A 15,177-nucleotide genomic window follows, 5' to 3' on the forward strand; every position below is an offset into this window, starting at 1 on the left:
TTTTAACATCCCTAACCTGGAACGACTGAATAGTCTATATGTAGTGTCGCCGACTCCTGTAAAGAAAAGACGTGGTTCAAGTCGCATCAGGACCATATCATCTCTTATCTATAGTCTCTTAAATAGCTACATATCCGATTGCCTGTAGTGGGTCTAGTGTAGCGGTCTAATTTTTACTTGTATATAAAGTTTAATGTAGGTATTTACTTTACAATTAGGTCTTTTATACTAAGAAAAAGAAGAAGGTAATGTAGAAATTGTGTACAAAAGTGTCTGGATAATAATTCCAGTCTCAGAAAAACATGTGCAATAAGCTTTTCTTCTTGATTAGCAACAAATTTAGTTGATCTACGCCTGATCTGTCAATGGACTTGGCAATGGGAATGGGAAAATTCAATCCCCTGGTGATATCTTCCCAATCGATAGTGGAAAATTGCAGGCATTCTATGGAATTTGCTAACATATAATGGAATCTGTCAATTAAACAGACGGAGGCTTTGCAAACTTACCACTTCCATACCATTTTTATCGTGTAAGTATTGATTTTGTTCTAAAAATTTTGGGTCTTTTTATTACATTATTATTACATAAATCATAAATCTTTGTTTTTTTCTCGTCTCTTCGGCCTATCTCTTCGGTACCAACCCGTACAAACTATTCACAAACCAGCCTGTCCTCTCTGTCGCCTTACGTTATTGAATAACCCTATACGAGCTCGTTCGCTTCCTTTCGTTTCCTTTCTCGCTCTTTTTGACTGAATCTTTTTCACGACACCTTTTTGGAAACTATTTTTACAACCCGGCGAAGAATTGAACACACGCTGTCGCTACTTTGTTTTATCCTCAATTATCGTTGAAGGTTTAAAGTTTTGTAAACGCATATAATAGGCACCCCACAACACCCCGTCACTGTGGCAGCTCAGCGCTCTGGGTACGGTGTCGATGCGATCGATGCCAACCGCGAACAATCGGTTTCGTCGGATGTGGTGAGATTTTCGGGCGACATTTATAAACAAAACACTGCGACACTGGTTACCGATGATGAAGCCTTGGAGGCTTTAAAATCTATGTCTTTTCTTGAGTCGGCACGAGAAGCGATTTTTCCATAATCACAACAAACGATTGATGGCATCTGTTTCGGTTGTAGAGATAATTGTTCCGAATGAAGAACGATTATAATCCACCACTGTTCCAATGACGAATACAATTGAATCACAACCTTGGCGTAAACAACGTACGAAATAAACAAAACAAAACTATAACTCAAATTTATGTGACGAAAAATTGGCATGCACGCGCATTTGAATGGCGCACTAATTCATTAAATATTTCATCTCGATTTGAAGACGGACAGGCGCCACTAATTTAAAAATAGCTCTTCGCTCGACACGCGGGTTCAATTAACGTCACACCACCAGTCCGTCATCGGCTCATCATTTGCATACTCGTCCCGTTTCCATCAACCACGCACGAGCGAGCCTCCAAAACGCTGCAACCGGATTGCATAATTGAATTGAAGAAGCAACCGTCCGGAGATCGATCGTACGCGCGTTCATTCAACCCTACCCCAACCCAAAGTACGGTGACGACCGACCGACTGGTTGACGACAGGGTTGGCCAGCACACACATGCGTCTCACGTGCACATCATCAGGCAAACATGCGAACAGCTGATCATCTTCGCGGTCGATGGCGCATCTTCCGTGGTAGCTTCGAGGGGAGTACAAAAGGTGGAAGAGAAGCAACATCGTACCGGTTACGTCTTCATTTTCTGCAGATGAGCTCGTCGCTCGCGAACCGGTTTGCTTGCCCGACACTACTTTCGAGTTCAATGTCAATGACTGAAGATGGCCAACGCAGCAGATGAACTTGCGTACGACCAGCATGGGCTTGTGTGTTTTTTTCTGTTTATGTTTTTTCGGGGGGCTTTTTTGGGGTCACGAGGAATTTCAATGGCGTTGGCACACGCTTTAAACTCCTTGAACCGGCGAGGACACACTAGCAAGTGAGATCTACCTTAACGATCATGTTGACAGATCAGCATGTCACACCGGAAGTTGTTTGGTTGGTCGGAATTTGGAGCTCATTAATCCCTACCTGCACCGATGCCTATTTGTGAGGCTAGGATACGCGTTTAGTGTCCAACTGAGAACTTAAAGCCTAAACTAAGCCCACAGGGTGAACTCCATTAGTACATCGTTTCACATTTGTCAGTAAGTTAGCAGGAGTTTTGTGATTGATACCCGACCCAAAAGCCATCAGAAATAGCCCCAATGTCTTAATCCACCTGTCTGACAGGCAAACACAGCAAACTGCAAAACCCTTCAGGGGGTAGGGCTTTCTTCTCCGACTTCCCTTGAGGCCCATTAATCATTCCAAGCCACCTGTGTGGAATCGCTTCTCCACTGTCATGGCCCGTGATCACCCTGAAAGGGCCGCCGTCGTCGTCGTCGTCGTCTAAATTAATCTGTAAGGGCTTTTCAGTCGGGTGAAAGAACTGAAGGCATCATCTGGAGGTATTGGAGGTTCTATTGCGCAACGCGCAAGACAACCACGCTCAACCGCGATCTACGAGTGTTCGTGTATGCTGTACGTTGTAAGCAAGAAACCCATTGCATACATTATTCATAATTATAATTCATACAAATTTAACACCTATTCAACGGCTGGTCCTGCCCACCCATTTTACCCTCCCCCGGCAAAAGGGGAGGGAAACATTTATTGGAGATCGAGATTTTTGCGACATCTATAAATGCCACACGCTCGTCCTGGAGGGTTCCTCCCCAGAAGACAACGGGGAGATTCTGTTGGAGGGAAATGATGTTTGTCGTACCAGTCGTCACATGTAGCAACCACCCTTCGTGAGTGTGATATTGCTGAATGTCAAACATCGGGAGAGGTTGTATAAGCAGCATCTCTGCTTAGGTGGAACCCAGCAAACCACACCATTCGCTCGAACAGTTTAGCTGCATGGCATTGGAGCGATAGGTGCCCGGGCCTTACATTGCGGACATGGTGCCCCGCCATGTAACGTAAAAGCGGGGTCACGCTGTTACTGTTAACAAATTGTTGTCTTCGTTTGTCTACAAAATAACCCATTCGCGGTGTGGTTTTCTTGATTGAAACGGTATGATTACTCCAGCCGCCAAGCGGCGGACGCCGGGCTTTCGAGTCGTCGTGTTTTACTACACGTTTCTATTAATTTAAGCTTTATGTCTTCCAACTCTCCGCATAATCTGCTATCATAAAACGCACGCAAAAGCCCATTAGAACTAGGGGCACCGGCTTTTTTTATTATATATTTCCGGATCACATTCAATCGGACGGGTTGCTAGCGCCGCCTGTTCGATGTTAGTTCCAAGATCACAACACTCTGTTTTTTTCTCTCTCTCGGCAAACAGCACTAACCAGCACACATGATAGGCAATATTTTTGTCTAATTTATGTTTCCCACGTCCGGAACTGAGCACACTCCCCCCAGTGGCTAGAACCGGAACCTTTCACCGGCTTCGGTAGCGCGTTCAAGGACTCCCCTGACGACCCGCCTGGCACACGCAAATCAGCCATCTAACGCCAAAGTTAATAGCGTCCAAGATTCAACGCGCTCTCGTCACGACCTTGCCGTCGCCCCTGTTTTTCAACCCTGTAGCCTGTAGCTCCAGGGCCCTCTCTCGCTCTCTTCGTGTCCACATGCGCGATTAATCATAAAACTGCAAACTTATGGCTGGTGGGTAGTCGGAGGACGAGGACGAAAGTCGGTACCCCGTCCTGTGCCGTTTGCGCGATGATGAGTCACATTAGGGCGCGTACACAAGCGGGTGATGCTGAAGTGTGTGTGTGTGTCTGACACAGCGAGTCGCGCAATCGAGTAGAGATGCGAGCGACTGACGCCTCCTGGAGTTTGCTGAGTGCGATTTATGTCTCGTTGACATTGACGCTCGCGAGCCGCACGATCGTGATGAGTTTTTGAGGGCTTTGAGGCTAAGAAGAAAAAAGGGCGTAAAATGTCTGGGATTTATTTCAATCACTGCCCACTTCAACTTCAATATTACAACTCATAAGTTATTGTATTCGTCGCCACTAGAGTTACTTTGTTGCGCTCGCTCGGGATGCTGGAGTTGGAGTAAACGAAACGATTGGTGTGGAGTGGCTTTGTACTGTCAGGGGAGTATCGGAATGCAAAGAAAATACCGATTCAATTAGGAGCAATTATGATAAAGCTGGAGCGAGTAATGGATTTGCCAAGGACGCATAGGAATTAATTGGTGCTTTGTTGTCAATTAAATCATACTTTGTTGCCAATGTTAAGCTACTTTCTTTGTTTTATTTTGAGTTGAAGCTTAAAAGCTTATCTTGAAGCTACAAACACCTTCATTGCTTTGTTGTTGTTTTTTCTCTCAACATTTTACCGTCAACATCCAAGGCTTCATCGGCCCTCGGCGTCTGTGCCCTCGGCTTAAGAGCAGCCAATTGGCAAAACTGTTTAATTTCAAGAGCAACACTTACCACAACGGTAATGCATCCACTGCTGCCACCTGTGTTGCCATTTTGGCAGATTTCGTGGTGCACTCGTTACGCACGTCTAACCCAACTAAAAGAAGGAGAAAAAAAACAATACAACCAACGACAGACACCTCGACCAAACCCAAACAGACGAGGACACGATGAAGCACAGAGCTACAACCGTCGGCTGCAGCCGCCTTGGTGCAGTGGTGTTGCGACTCCTCCGACATAAATTTAACACTCGACGGCTCATCGAGAATGTGGCTAACGACATTTGACGAAGCTAATTAAATAAACATCCATGAAGGAAAGCCTCCCCTAAACCTTACTTTAGGCTTTTTTGGAAGCAAAAAAAAACGACGCGAAAGAGTGTGCAAAATGAGAAGTTTAATATATCATGAAATCTGTTTTTGTTGCATCTTTTGCACTTTCGATGGAAGAAATACCGTGCCTCGAAGCATCAATGCTTCAATCTATCGACTCCAATCGGGGGAATGATTGTGAAGTCTTCGCGCAATAAATGATGTGGAACGAACGGACGATACGACCCGTTTACCGTTGCGAATTTCTACGATCACGGTGTGATGATAACGATTGTGTGCAACGATTTTAAATATGTCATCAATGATAAAGATTTCAGTGAACCGTATCCTTTTAAACATCGATGATAATAAGTGAGTATGGATAACACTTTATTTTTGTCAATTGCGTTGATAACTCAAATGGTGCGTATTTTTAACTATTTTTTTCTTGATTAGTCGAAGAATGACTTTCTTTAACGTAGTATAAGGAATGTTTTGAAGGAACATTCAAATGACATAACAGAAAAAAACATCTAAAAAGATTGGCTACAAGTAGAGAGAAAGAAGGTCAGAATAATCCAGCTTGAGTATAAGCAGTTTGATTATTTATTAACATTTGAAACTTTTTTGCATATTTTACTTTTGTCATTTTATGTGACATTTTGTCGTTTGCATTTCATTATACATAATAAGGCAACGATCCAACGATCCTTATTCTATCCAGAATTTTGACAAAGTTGATGCCAGAACAAGCCGTAAATTGGTTTTTTGGAAATGTCAGCTTGCTTAAATTAATGGTTCTTCCTTTTGCATTGCACCATGTTTCCTCATGTTCTTTTCATGTCTTTTCATTACTATTGATGTTTGACTTTAACCTGTTAATTCTTGATCCGTTAAACTTTTATTCGCTTTTTGCTATGTTTTTTGTTTTCGGTATTAATGAGCCTCATTTAAGAAATGTTTGAACTTTAGTCTGTTATTTATTTCCATGAGTTTAAATCGTACCATTTTAATTATAACTAAAGTCTGACCCAATTATTAAAGAGCAAGAATGAAAACAAATGGTTCAATAAAACATAATTAACCATTCTTGGAAGTGATGATAAAAATGCAGCATTTGTGCTATTTTTGGGACGCTGATCGATTTCAATAACACTAAAAATTCCTCGATTACATCGCTCCTTCGCGTTTCATTCCACCTTCACACATACACACCGGCACAACAGCAGCCGTAGGGTTCCGTATGATCAAAATAATTAGGTCGCATCTCGACCGGTTTCCCACAGAGCAAGTGGCGGCGGCGACGACGACGACCCCTTGGAGGCATTACGTCACACGCCATAGTTCAATCGCGTGTCACTCTTACGGTGCGTGCCACTTTCTTCGCTCAACGACCAGCAGTGCGCTTTCGCTGCGCACCGAAAGCGAGAAAACCACACGGCCACAGGTCGAAAGCCGATCGAAACATGCAACCTTGAAAAAACGGTTCCCTAAAGGCTTGCGCGCTCTCAACTCCCTCGTTCTCTTTCACTCTTCCGTGCTGCACAAGCATGATTATGTGGATAGATTTACCGTTGATAGTCGATTGTCGATTGTGGTGCTGGCCCGCTTAATCGGGAGGGCAATAAAAGGTTAAACATATGAAACGCTCGCACTGACCGTAAGCACATGATGGACGGTTTTCTCGGTGCCGCCGGTAGTAGTAGTACCGGTAATTGTCGTCCCGCATGACACGGTTGCCCCCCCCCCCCCCCTTCTGATTCACGGGAATATAAATTTAGGGTACTGGGAAAAGTAAAAGTCCTCAGTAACAGCAGGCGAAGTTACCATTTTTCTCCCCTTTTTTAAACGCTGGCAATCGGACAAGAAAACTGGTTTCGTGAGACGAAGCGCGAACGAAACTGGCTTGCTGCTGTGGCCTGTGCCGGTCCAGGACTCGAGGTATCATCGAGCAAAGTGTGTGATTCCACTCCGCATGCACGCTCCGGTGGTGGTCCACTTGCCCTTAGGTTCCTGCCGCTATCGGCCGTCCGCCAGGATAATCCTGCTCACCTTGGAACCCCTTTGTGCCGAGGTGATTGAAAGTGTAGCAGGGCCACCCTTTTGTGCGGAGAAGATCGAACGCGAGGATGCAACGATGAGAGGCAGCCGTTCCATTCGCCCGACTCCATCCAAACGATGCCATCTTCATCGATCGAAAGGGAGTGCTTTTTTTTATTCGCATCGCAAATTTCATGGACAGTGTGCCTGTCGGCAACCGTGGTTAAACCGGATTTCGGAAGCAGAGTTTGCGGTGTGTCCTTGAGGATCGCTCCGCAACCTGTAACTGACAAAGTGGAATCAGATACAAGCAGGGAGAAGTGTAACAAATTTAGACGAGAAGTGTAAATTCGGAATCGCCCCAGGGGTTTTATTTACACAGAACCATTAGTCTTACATGGTATAGCTATCGCTATTTATAGCTGTTTTTGTTTGGAGGACATCCATACAGTCGAATCATGTTAAATTATGGTATTATGTCTAATGTATGCGCAATAACGACTAACCACATTAATTGAAATTGATTATTTTGATGTTTATTAGCCTAAAAACGATTTTTTGTGGAATTTAACAATCTTGTAGTTATTTTTTGTGTGGAAGCTTTTTAAAGTTTTCTTTAATTGACAACAATCAGAAACAACTAAGCTAAAAAGTAATAAACTAAAGCTTTATAATAAAACCTGGCAAACAAAACAGACATACGAATCATAGGGTCTGACCGACCAGCACTGGATCGAAGCTGAGGTATTCGCAAAATATTTCTAGTCATAAGAATACTTAAGAATAAATAAGATCAGCAAGAATTAAGTTTTAAACATGTCGATAAATTGCTTAGCATAAAATCTACAACACAGCCATTCGCACACCGCATATGTAGTACTACTACTGTACTGTTGGCAATAGATTTATATTAAACAATTATTAGAATCGAAATTCTCATTTACCTGAGCGATTATCAAAATTAAAGAATTGCTCCATGTTAACCGATTTTCATTCCAGATCTGCTCCCAAAAAATGTATCTCAAACTCGAATGATATTGCTCGTTATGCGAGATTTTACTCTTTAAGCGTTATATCTCATTAAGTTTTATCAGAATATGCTTTATCGTTTACCATAAGAAAGGTAAAAAAAAAGAAAATAATATTAAATTAAATGAATTTCCTGGTGATTCCCCGCTGACCATCATGTTTTCACCGTGAGCAAAGGGGACATTCATATTAATATGCATTTTATTCATAATTTCAATATGTTTGTAATGTGATGAGCGTACAACTGTACCTCAAGTACCGTCGCGGTAGGTCAGTTTTTACTGAAATGAGCCGAGGTGGAATAAAACTTCGTTCGAGCGGACTTTTCGACACTTGATCGTCCAGGCGATCATAGAAACCTTTAGGTTTCTGACTTGCCATGGTCGGAATTGGTTTTATTTATACTCAAGATAAATTATGGGTTTCGTACATCTGGTTTTGGAATGTGTTTTTGTCCTAATTAAATTTTATTGTTATTGGTAACAATTTATAAATTGAAATGGTGTGAGGTGTTTGTCAATGTGTGCTTCGGTTTTACTGTATTGCGAAATAAGGTTTCAATTATTGTTGCCAAAGAATGGATGTTTTCCTCGCTGAGCTTATAACTTGCTATGCGTTCTCGGTTCACCTAGTTTGCCTGCAGCAACGCCTGATTTGCTTATTATGCGTCTTTCGGGTGTTTTCAAGAAGTGTGTCACAATTGTTTTTATATGAACGGTGTGGCCTGAATACTTCCGGTTCCTTTGTTATGGTACGATCTGATTTGCTGAGTGTGTTATAATGAATGTGTTGCAATAGTGTGGTTTGGCTTGCCGAAGTGTATTAATGAAACTATAGCTGATAGTGTGTATTATAATATGTTATGTACAGCATAAATGCTACATGTTTAATAGTCTAAATAGTTGAAAAATTGAGTTTACTTTCTCTTTTTTTATCAGCCGTGTAAAAATTCAATAAGATTTATCAAAAATACACAAAATTTTACGATCAATTTCGCTCGAGCTTTCGTGCTTTATGAGAGGTGTTTGTTGAGCATTTAGATTTGCTCGTTATATGAAAAACTCGTTATAAGGGGTACTCGTTATGAGAGATTCCACTGTATATTATTTATGCTAAAAATACGAAAACTCCCATAAAAATAAAATGATCTAAGAATGATTAACAAAACATGTAATTGAAATCATTTAATTGAAATACTTCATAAATAGTTCACTAATTATGCATCCGCGAGAGTTTGTGCTTTTCGTTCTTTGCAAAAGCAGTCTACTAACTTTTTTATGGCACATACTAGTAACATGAGTCATTGTCAACATGAAACATGATAACAGTGTATCTTTTTCTTTCTTTGCAATTAACACTGAGTTGTTACAATTTAGTTTACGTATAAGTTATTGTTTGAATTACAAGCATTTTTTACGATAGACATACTTTATTTTATCCTTCATTTTTCGTTATCATTCACCTTCCTGTTTCTTGCTGGAAATACTGTTGAAATACTGTTTCTCCATTCTCAAGCACAATCAAATAGATAATTCTTTTCTACAGCAGCTGTTGTGACACGATTCTTGAAACGCATTAGAATAGGAATTAGTAGAAGGGCGCACGGGTTTTATTAATTAATTCCTAAAGATGGTGTAACCTTCGATGGATATCAAAACATCCCACAAATAGGCTGTGGTCGAAATCCCACAAATAGGCATGGTAAAACAATAAAGCCCCGAAAAAATTTATAACTCTTAATTATAGCTTTTAAAGGTATGGGAAACATTCGAGCTAGGTTGACATAAGCAGAACATTTAATAGATATAGGAAAACCATTTTTTCTATGATCTTTCAAAATAGTTTCGGAATATTAGTTTGTTCTATAAATTGTTCTGTTTCCTATTCAATAAACGAGTATTCGAAATCGTATTTGTCCTGATACTGTCCACATGATCTCCCTCTTCGTGTAGACGGATTATTTTAGCAAATTGTGTAGTAATTACGTCCTATTCCTATTCAAATGACGACCGACAGTTAGTCCTTCGCCGAATCTAATGTGGTAAAAAAACAACCTCACCTAACTGGCAAATTCAAAATATTTGTGGTGCAAATAAAACTGCCCCAAGTACGGCGAAAACAGCACCAAACCACGCCGAAAGGTCACACTGGGTCACACTGCGCAGCTGACGACTAACAGCGTTGTTGATCGGTAGATTAAAGACCTGTCCGAGCAGGAGGCGTGAAACGAATTCGCAGCTGTAACCACACGGTACCTGACAGCCGGGACAGCGCTACCCCGTGACTTGACGAATTGGTTCTCGCCGCATAAACAATGGCTTTTTTGAAGGATGAAATCTTTCCACCGCGTTGTAATGTAGGCCATAATTTGGCTCTGTCAAAACTATGTTTGATTTTAGGCTCTAGAATGGTGAAAACGGTGACTTAAACATTGATCAGGGTGTTCCCGTTTTTTAACTTATTTATTCTTGGGCTTTTTGGTCACTTATTTGGCACTACAGCCGCCCACTCGTTTACACCCTTTGGTAGTCATGCGGGACATAGCTTAGCTTGGGAGCATAAGTGAGCGTTTTGCGCACTCGGGTCGGATGAAATGGTCCAAACTGGACGTACTTCCTTACGTAGGCCGGCTGCTGTACACCGATCACCAGAGGGCTGGTTCCTTGAAGCGTGCCGCTGTACTTTGGGACCAGAGGAATCCTACTTTGAACATAAATCGGTTCAGCATAGCCAGTGGGATAGATTGGTCGGTAAGTGTTTGCCGTCGGTTGCACGCTGTTTTTAAAATTGGGGAAAGCTGTTTGTGGTTTCGTCACTGGACGTCTGTAGGGAATGTTATAAGCTTGAACTGAAGATACTTGTGGCATCGGCTTCGTGTAAGAATCGGACACATTTTGAGCAACAGTTTGCATTGCATTGCGGTAAATAGGCGCATGTGTTGGTGGTTGGGTCGGAGGTTTAGTATGTTCCTTTAAATGTTCCACCCTTTTCGGAACGATGTGTCTAACGAAGCTCACGTAGCTGACAGCGGTTGGAATGTAATTTGTTTTAATCGGGTTGAAAGGCTTCGTTTCTTCGGAGTGTCTTAACTCTGCACTTGTCAACGCAATTAGAATCAGGATCTGCAAATATAAACGATAAATGTTGAAATAAAGCACCTAAAGAAACTGTTCCTTTCCATCTCTTACCAAACAAACTCTCATCGTTTGGTGCGACATATTGCTCCTGGGCGAAAGTTCCAGCCACTTGCACTTGATGACACCGAGATTGACACTGTGGTGAGTGACGACAGTTTGCTTTCTTTTTATATGCGACGAACCGAGTTTGGTACTTTCTTAACGGTTTACGGTTCACTTATTTGAAGATGAAAATTCATTACCTAACTCGATACCCTCCTACGGTCGCTTATCGCTTTAAAGAGCTATCAGATAGCAAAACACACAAACCAATTATCATATATCAACACATACTCGAGTCATATAATTTATAACGCAAAGCAACGAAGCAAAAACCAGTTGAAGCTCATTTAATATTCACCTCAATAAATTGATCTGAACGGATAGGGGAAGCGTTTAAGCAAATGGAATGTTAATTTGATTAAGGGCAGACTAATGAGTTTCGTTCTGTGAACAACTGGAGTATTATGTGACTTGAAGGAGTTATAACGAGATTCAAATATGCTCTAATAATATTAAATCTCTTAATCAGTTATTTTACTTCAAAATGACATTTTATTTCAAATATCACAAATCAATAGACACAACACAAAAAAATGTTATCACAGTCAAAACATTTACCAGCCATGGGCACCATAGCCTCCGTAGGCGAACTGCGGGCCATAGGACAGAACCTTTCCACCGTAGATCGGAGCTGGCTGAGCGAGAATGCTCTTGCCGTACACCGGCTCAGCGATCAGCGTCTTGGCTGGGTAGATCGGCTCAGCGAACACGTTCTTGGTGTAGATGGGCTCCGACACGATGGTCTTGGCATAGGCTGGCTCAGCAGCGATCACAGTCTTGGCGTAGGTTGGCTCAGCAGCGATCACAGTCTTGGCATATGGGCCATAAGACAGAGGCTTCGTGTACTCGAGAGCCGGAGCCTGGTACAGAGAGTGAGGGGCAGCATAGGACACGGGCAGAGTGTTGGTAAGAGCCAGAGGCTTGCTGACCACAACCGACGGGGCAGTCTGGGCGTATCCGTGGTACAGCTGAGGCTCCGGAAGGATGGTCTTGCTCAGCACTGGCACTGGGGCAACGTTCTTGATGACGTTGGAGTAGCTCACAGCCGGGGCCACACCGTAGGACAGATGGGAGTGGTCGCTCGGGATGTATCCAGCGCTCACGCAAGCCAGGGAAGCGACGATCAGAACGAACTGGAAAAGTTGGAACTCTTGTTAATAGCTCAGGAAGAGATTTGTACCGTTAGTTCGACTTACTTTGGAAGCCATGGTTGGAGAGATGATTGCAGTGGGAGGATGTGCTTTACTGAAGACTGCTGATCGCTGAGTGATGTCGTTGTGATCAGCTGATAGAGCTTTTATACGGATTGACGGTGTGCGAAAATCCGCAACAACAGGATGTGAGAGGGGCGTCGTTTGATGGTCATCAAATCAAACGGCATTGCGTCTTTGTTGTCATTGTCATAACTATCGCTTATTGCTTTATCGCATGGTTTAAAAATGACAGAAGCATTCTTAATGTTGGCTGTTAATATGGTTAATTACTCAATCGGAGACATGTACACACGCATAAATTCACTTTTAAATTAACATGTTTGATGCTTCATTTGTCAACCCTATTGTCCATTTCAATCAATTTCGAGTTTAGTTATTTTACTGTATTAGTCTATTTTATTTGTATCTGTAATGAATATGACAATAATATGCGTAAGATGTTTAACAATTTGTTCTGTTACGTGTGTTGTTACTCTTTCCAGGTTGTTTTTGTCTGTAGCAGGTCTCAGATCATCTGATCAAATGTTTAATTTGCTATAAACCGTGCATTCAAGAGGAAGCAGACGAATTATTCTGTGGGGTTAGTGTTTGGGTTATATTTTTAGCTTTATTCGTTTAATCCATCACATTATCTCCAACAAAATAATAAATTATGGTGACATCAAAAATAAAGCACCTACAGTAAAATGAAACACCTTCAACCAATGATTTGTCAAAACAAAATATTTTTTTAACACAAATATCCGCCACAAGGGCTTAACAATGTGTCTTAATTGCTAAGCAAAGGATAAGGATGAGGAAGAACGAAGGCGAGAACGGAAGAGGGATAAAGGTGTGTGAAAATCGAAAAAAATGATAGAATGAATAAATGCAATCTGATCGTTAAGGAATGGATCATTTTGCCCATATCCGAGATGTGGCCTATCGTTATATAGATGGCGGGAAGGGTCATAATAGGAAATGGCAGATGAGAGGAAAGGAGCAGCAAGCTCATTAAGTATAACGCTGGCGATGAAGCAAGCTTGCAAGTGTAAGTAGCGAGTTTTTATCGAAGCAAGACCCAAGAATCGATAGGTGGATAAGAAGGGATAACCGCATTCTCATGACCCGAAAGAAAACGCCCCGTGGCAAGTCGATTAAGTTTACGTTGGACACCTTCCAATCCAAATAGAACATGGCTATAATAATTCTTAGCTGATCTTAGTTTATCCATGCATTTACTTCGCGATTATTGTGCAGCTTCGCAGGCAACACAGGCCAAATGTTCTTACATATAATTCATTTACAGTCTGCAGTTATCTCTCAATCTACATTTTTAATCACACAAGATTATAACTTATGTCTTTGGTTGTGCCTTCTAGCTTACTTCTTGACACATAACTCATCAGGAAATGTTAATCGTTAAGTGTATCATAAACACGTTGATTTGGGGATATCATACTCAAGGCACTGTCAGCAGTCAGAATGTGAAAATAAATTAAACAGAAAGGTCCTGCAAGAACCTTCTTTTTGTCATGCATGTAGCGCTTATTATAATCAATTCACGTTGTTTTAGTCGTCTATTTTCTATAGCATCATTTCAATAAATTAGTATGTTTACTATGTTTTTCTTACTGGCGCCGGAGAGCCAGGCTGTTGAAAGGCGTAAGGATGGTTCCAGTAAAAGTCTCCAAGGATTGGAACATTTTGGTACGTCGATGCTCCCTGTCGTGATACGTGGCATAAAATAACTTATTCTTCTTCTTCTTTATCACAACAACCGTTACCGGTCAAAACTTGCGAGAGCCACTAGTGGGGCTGACTTTCATTGATTTATTGAATATTCATAGCGGGATGGTCAGTCCTACGTATGAGGGTGAGGGCACGGTTCATTTGGGACTTGAACCCATGACAGGTAATAACCGCTTTAGTTTATTAAATCGCTCTGCTTGAAATAAGAGTGACTTTTATCAACGACTTTTTTTTCGTTTGGTGAATATTGTACCATATTGTCTAATTCATAAAATATAACTTTTCAGAACATAAAAATCGTTATAGCATCGTATAACACGTTAATTTGCATAAATCACGCGTCTATAAAGAGAGGTTATGAGTAGATATTTTGACATAAATTCTGAAAAATTTGGTCCAAAATCCATGTTATTCTTAAAAGGTTAATCCAATTCGATTGGATAAAATATTATTCGTATACAAACCAAACTGTAGTCCCTATCTAGATAAACATGATCCATGTGTTTTTTAAACAGTTAGTACCGTTATTGCCCAACCCCCTTATCATTTGTACCAGTTTTGTAAATAAATGATCAAGTAATAAGAATCGTCAAATATGTCTGCATAGCGTAAAAATTATAATCATGCAGTATCAAGGTCAATATCAATAAATCAATCATAAGAAATTTCCCCTTTTTAGAACTAAACGAATCCAGAACCATGCATAAGGTTACATAAATAAACGTTTATTTTTGCACATATCACAAATATCTCTTAGCACGCATCCAACCCATATATTATCACAGTCAAAACATTTACCAGCCATGGGCACCATAGCCTCCGTAGGCGACCTGTGGGCCGTAAGACAGGACCTTTCCACCGTAGATCGGAGCTGGCTGAGCGAGAATGCTCTTGCCGTACACCGGCTCAGCGATCAGCGTCTTGGCCGGGTAGATCGGCTCAGCGAACACGTTCTTGGTGTAGATGGGCTCCGACACGATGGTCTTGGCGTAGGTTGGCTCAGCAGTGATCACAGTCTTGGCATATGGGCCATAAGACAGAGGCTTCGTGTACTCGAGAGCCGGAGCCTGGTACAGAGAGTGAGGGGCAGCATAGGACACGGGCAGAGTGTTGGTAAGAGC

The 15,177-nt window shown here is 41.6% G+C and overlaps 1 protein-coding gene across 1 annotated transcript; it reads right to left on the bottom strand.

Annotated features, from left to right (window-relative positions):
* Positions 1–11,561: 11,561 nt before the first annotated feature.
* Positions 11,562–12,631, bottom strand: LOC120959719 (cuticle protein-like). Its single transcript, XM_040383328.2, has 2 exons — positions 12,308–12,631; positions 11,562–12,244 (listed from the first exon to the last, which is right to left on the bottom strand). Exons 1-2 carry the CDS (start codon positions 12,317–12,319, stop codon positions 11,666–11,668), a joined length of 591 nt encoding a protein of 196 aa, XP_040239262.2. The 5' UTR covers positions 12,320–12,631; the 3' UTR covers positions 11,562–11,665.
* Between the last annotated feature and the right edge of the window lie 2,546 nt (positions 12,632–15,177).

The sequence above is a fragment of the Anopheles coluzzii genome, chromosome 3 (genome assembly GCF_943734685.1).
Source record: "Anopheles coluzzii chromosome 3, AcolN3, whole genome shotgun sequence".
In the NCBI taxonomy this organism is placed as follows: domain Eukaryota; kingdom Metazoa; phylum Arthropoda; class Insecta; order Diptera; family Culicidae; genus Anopheles; species Anopheles coluzzii.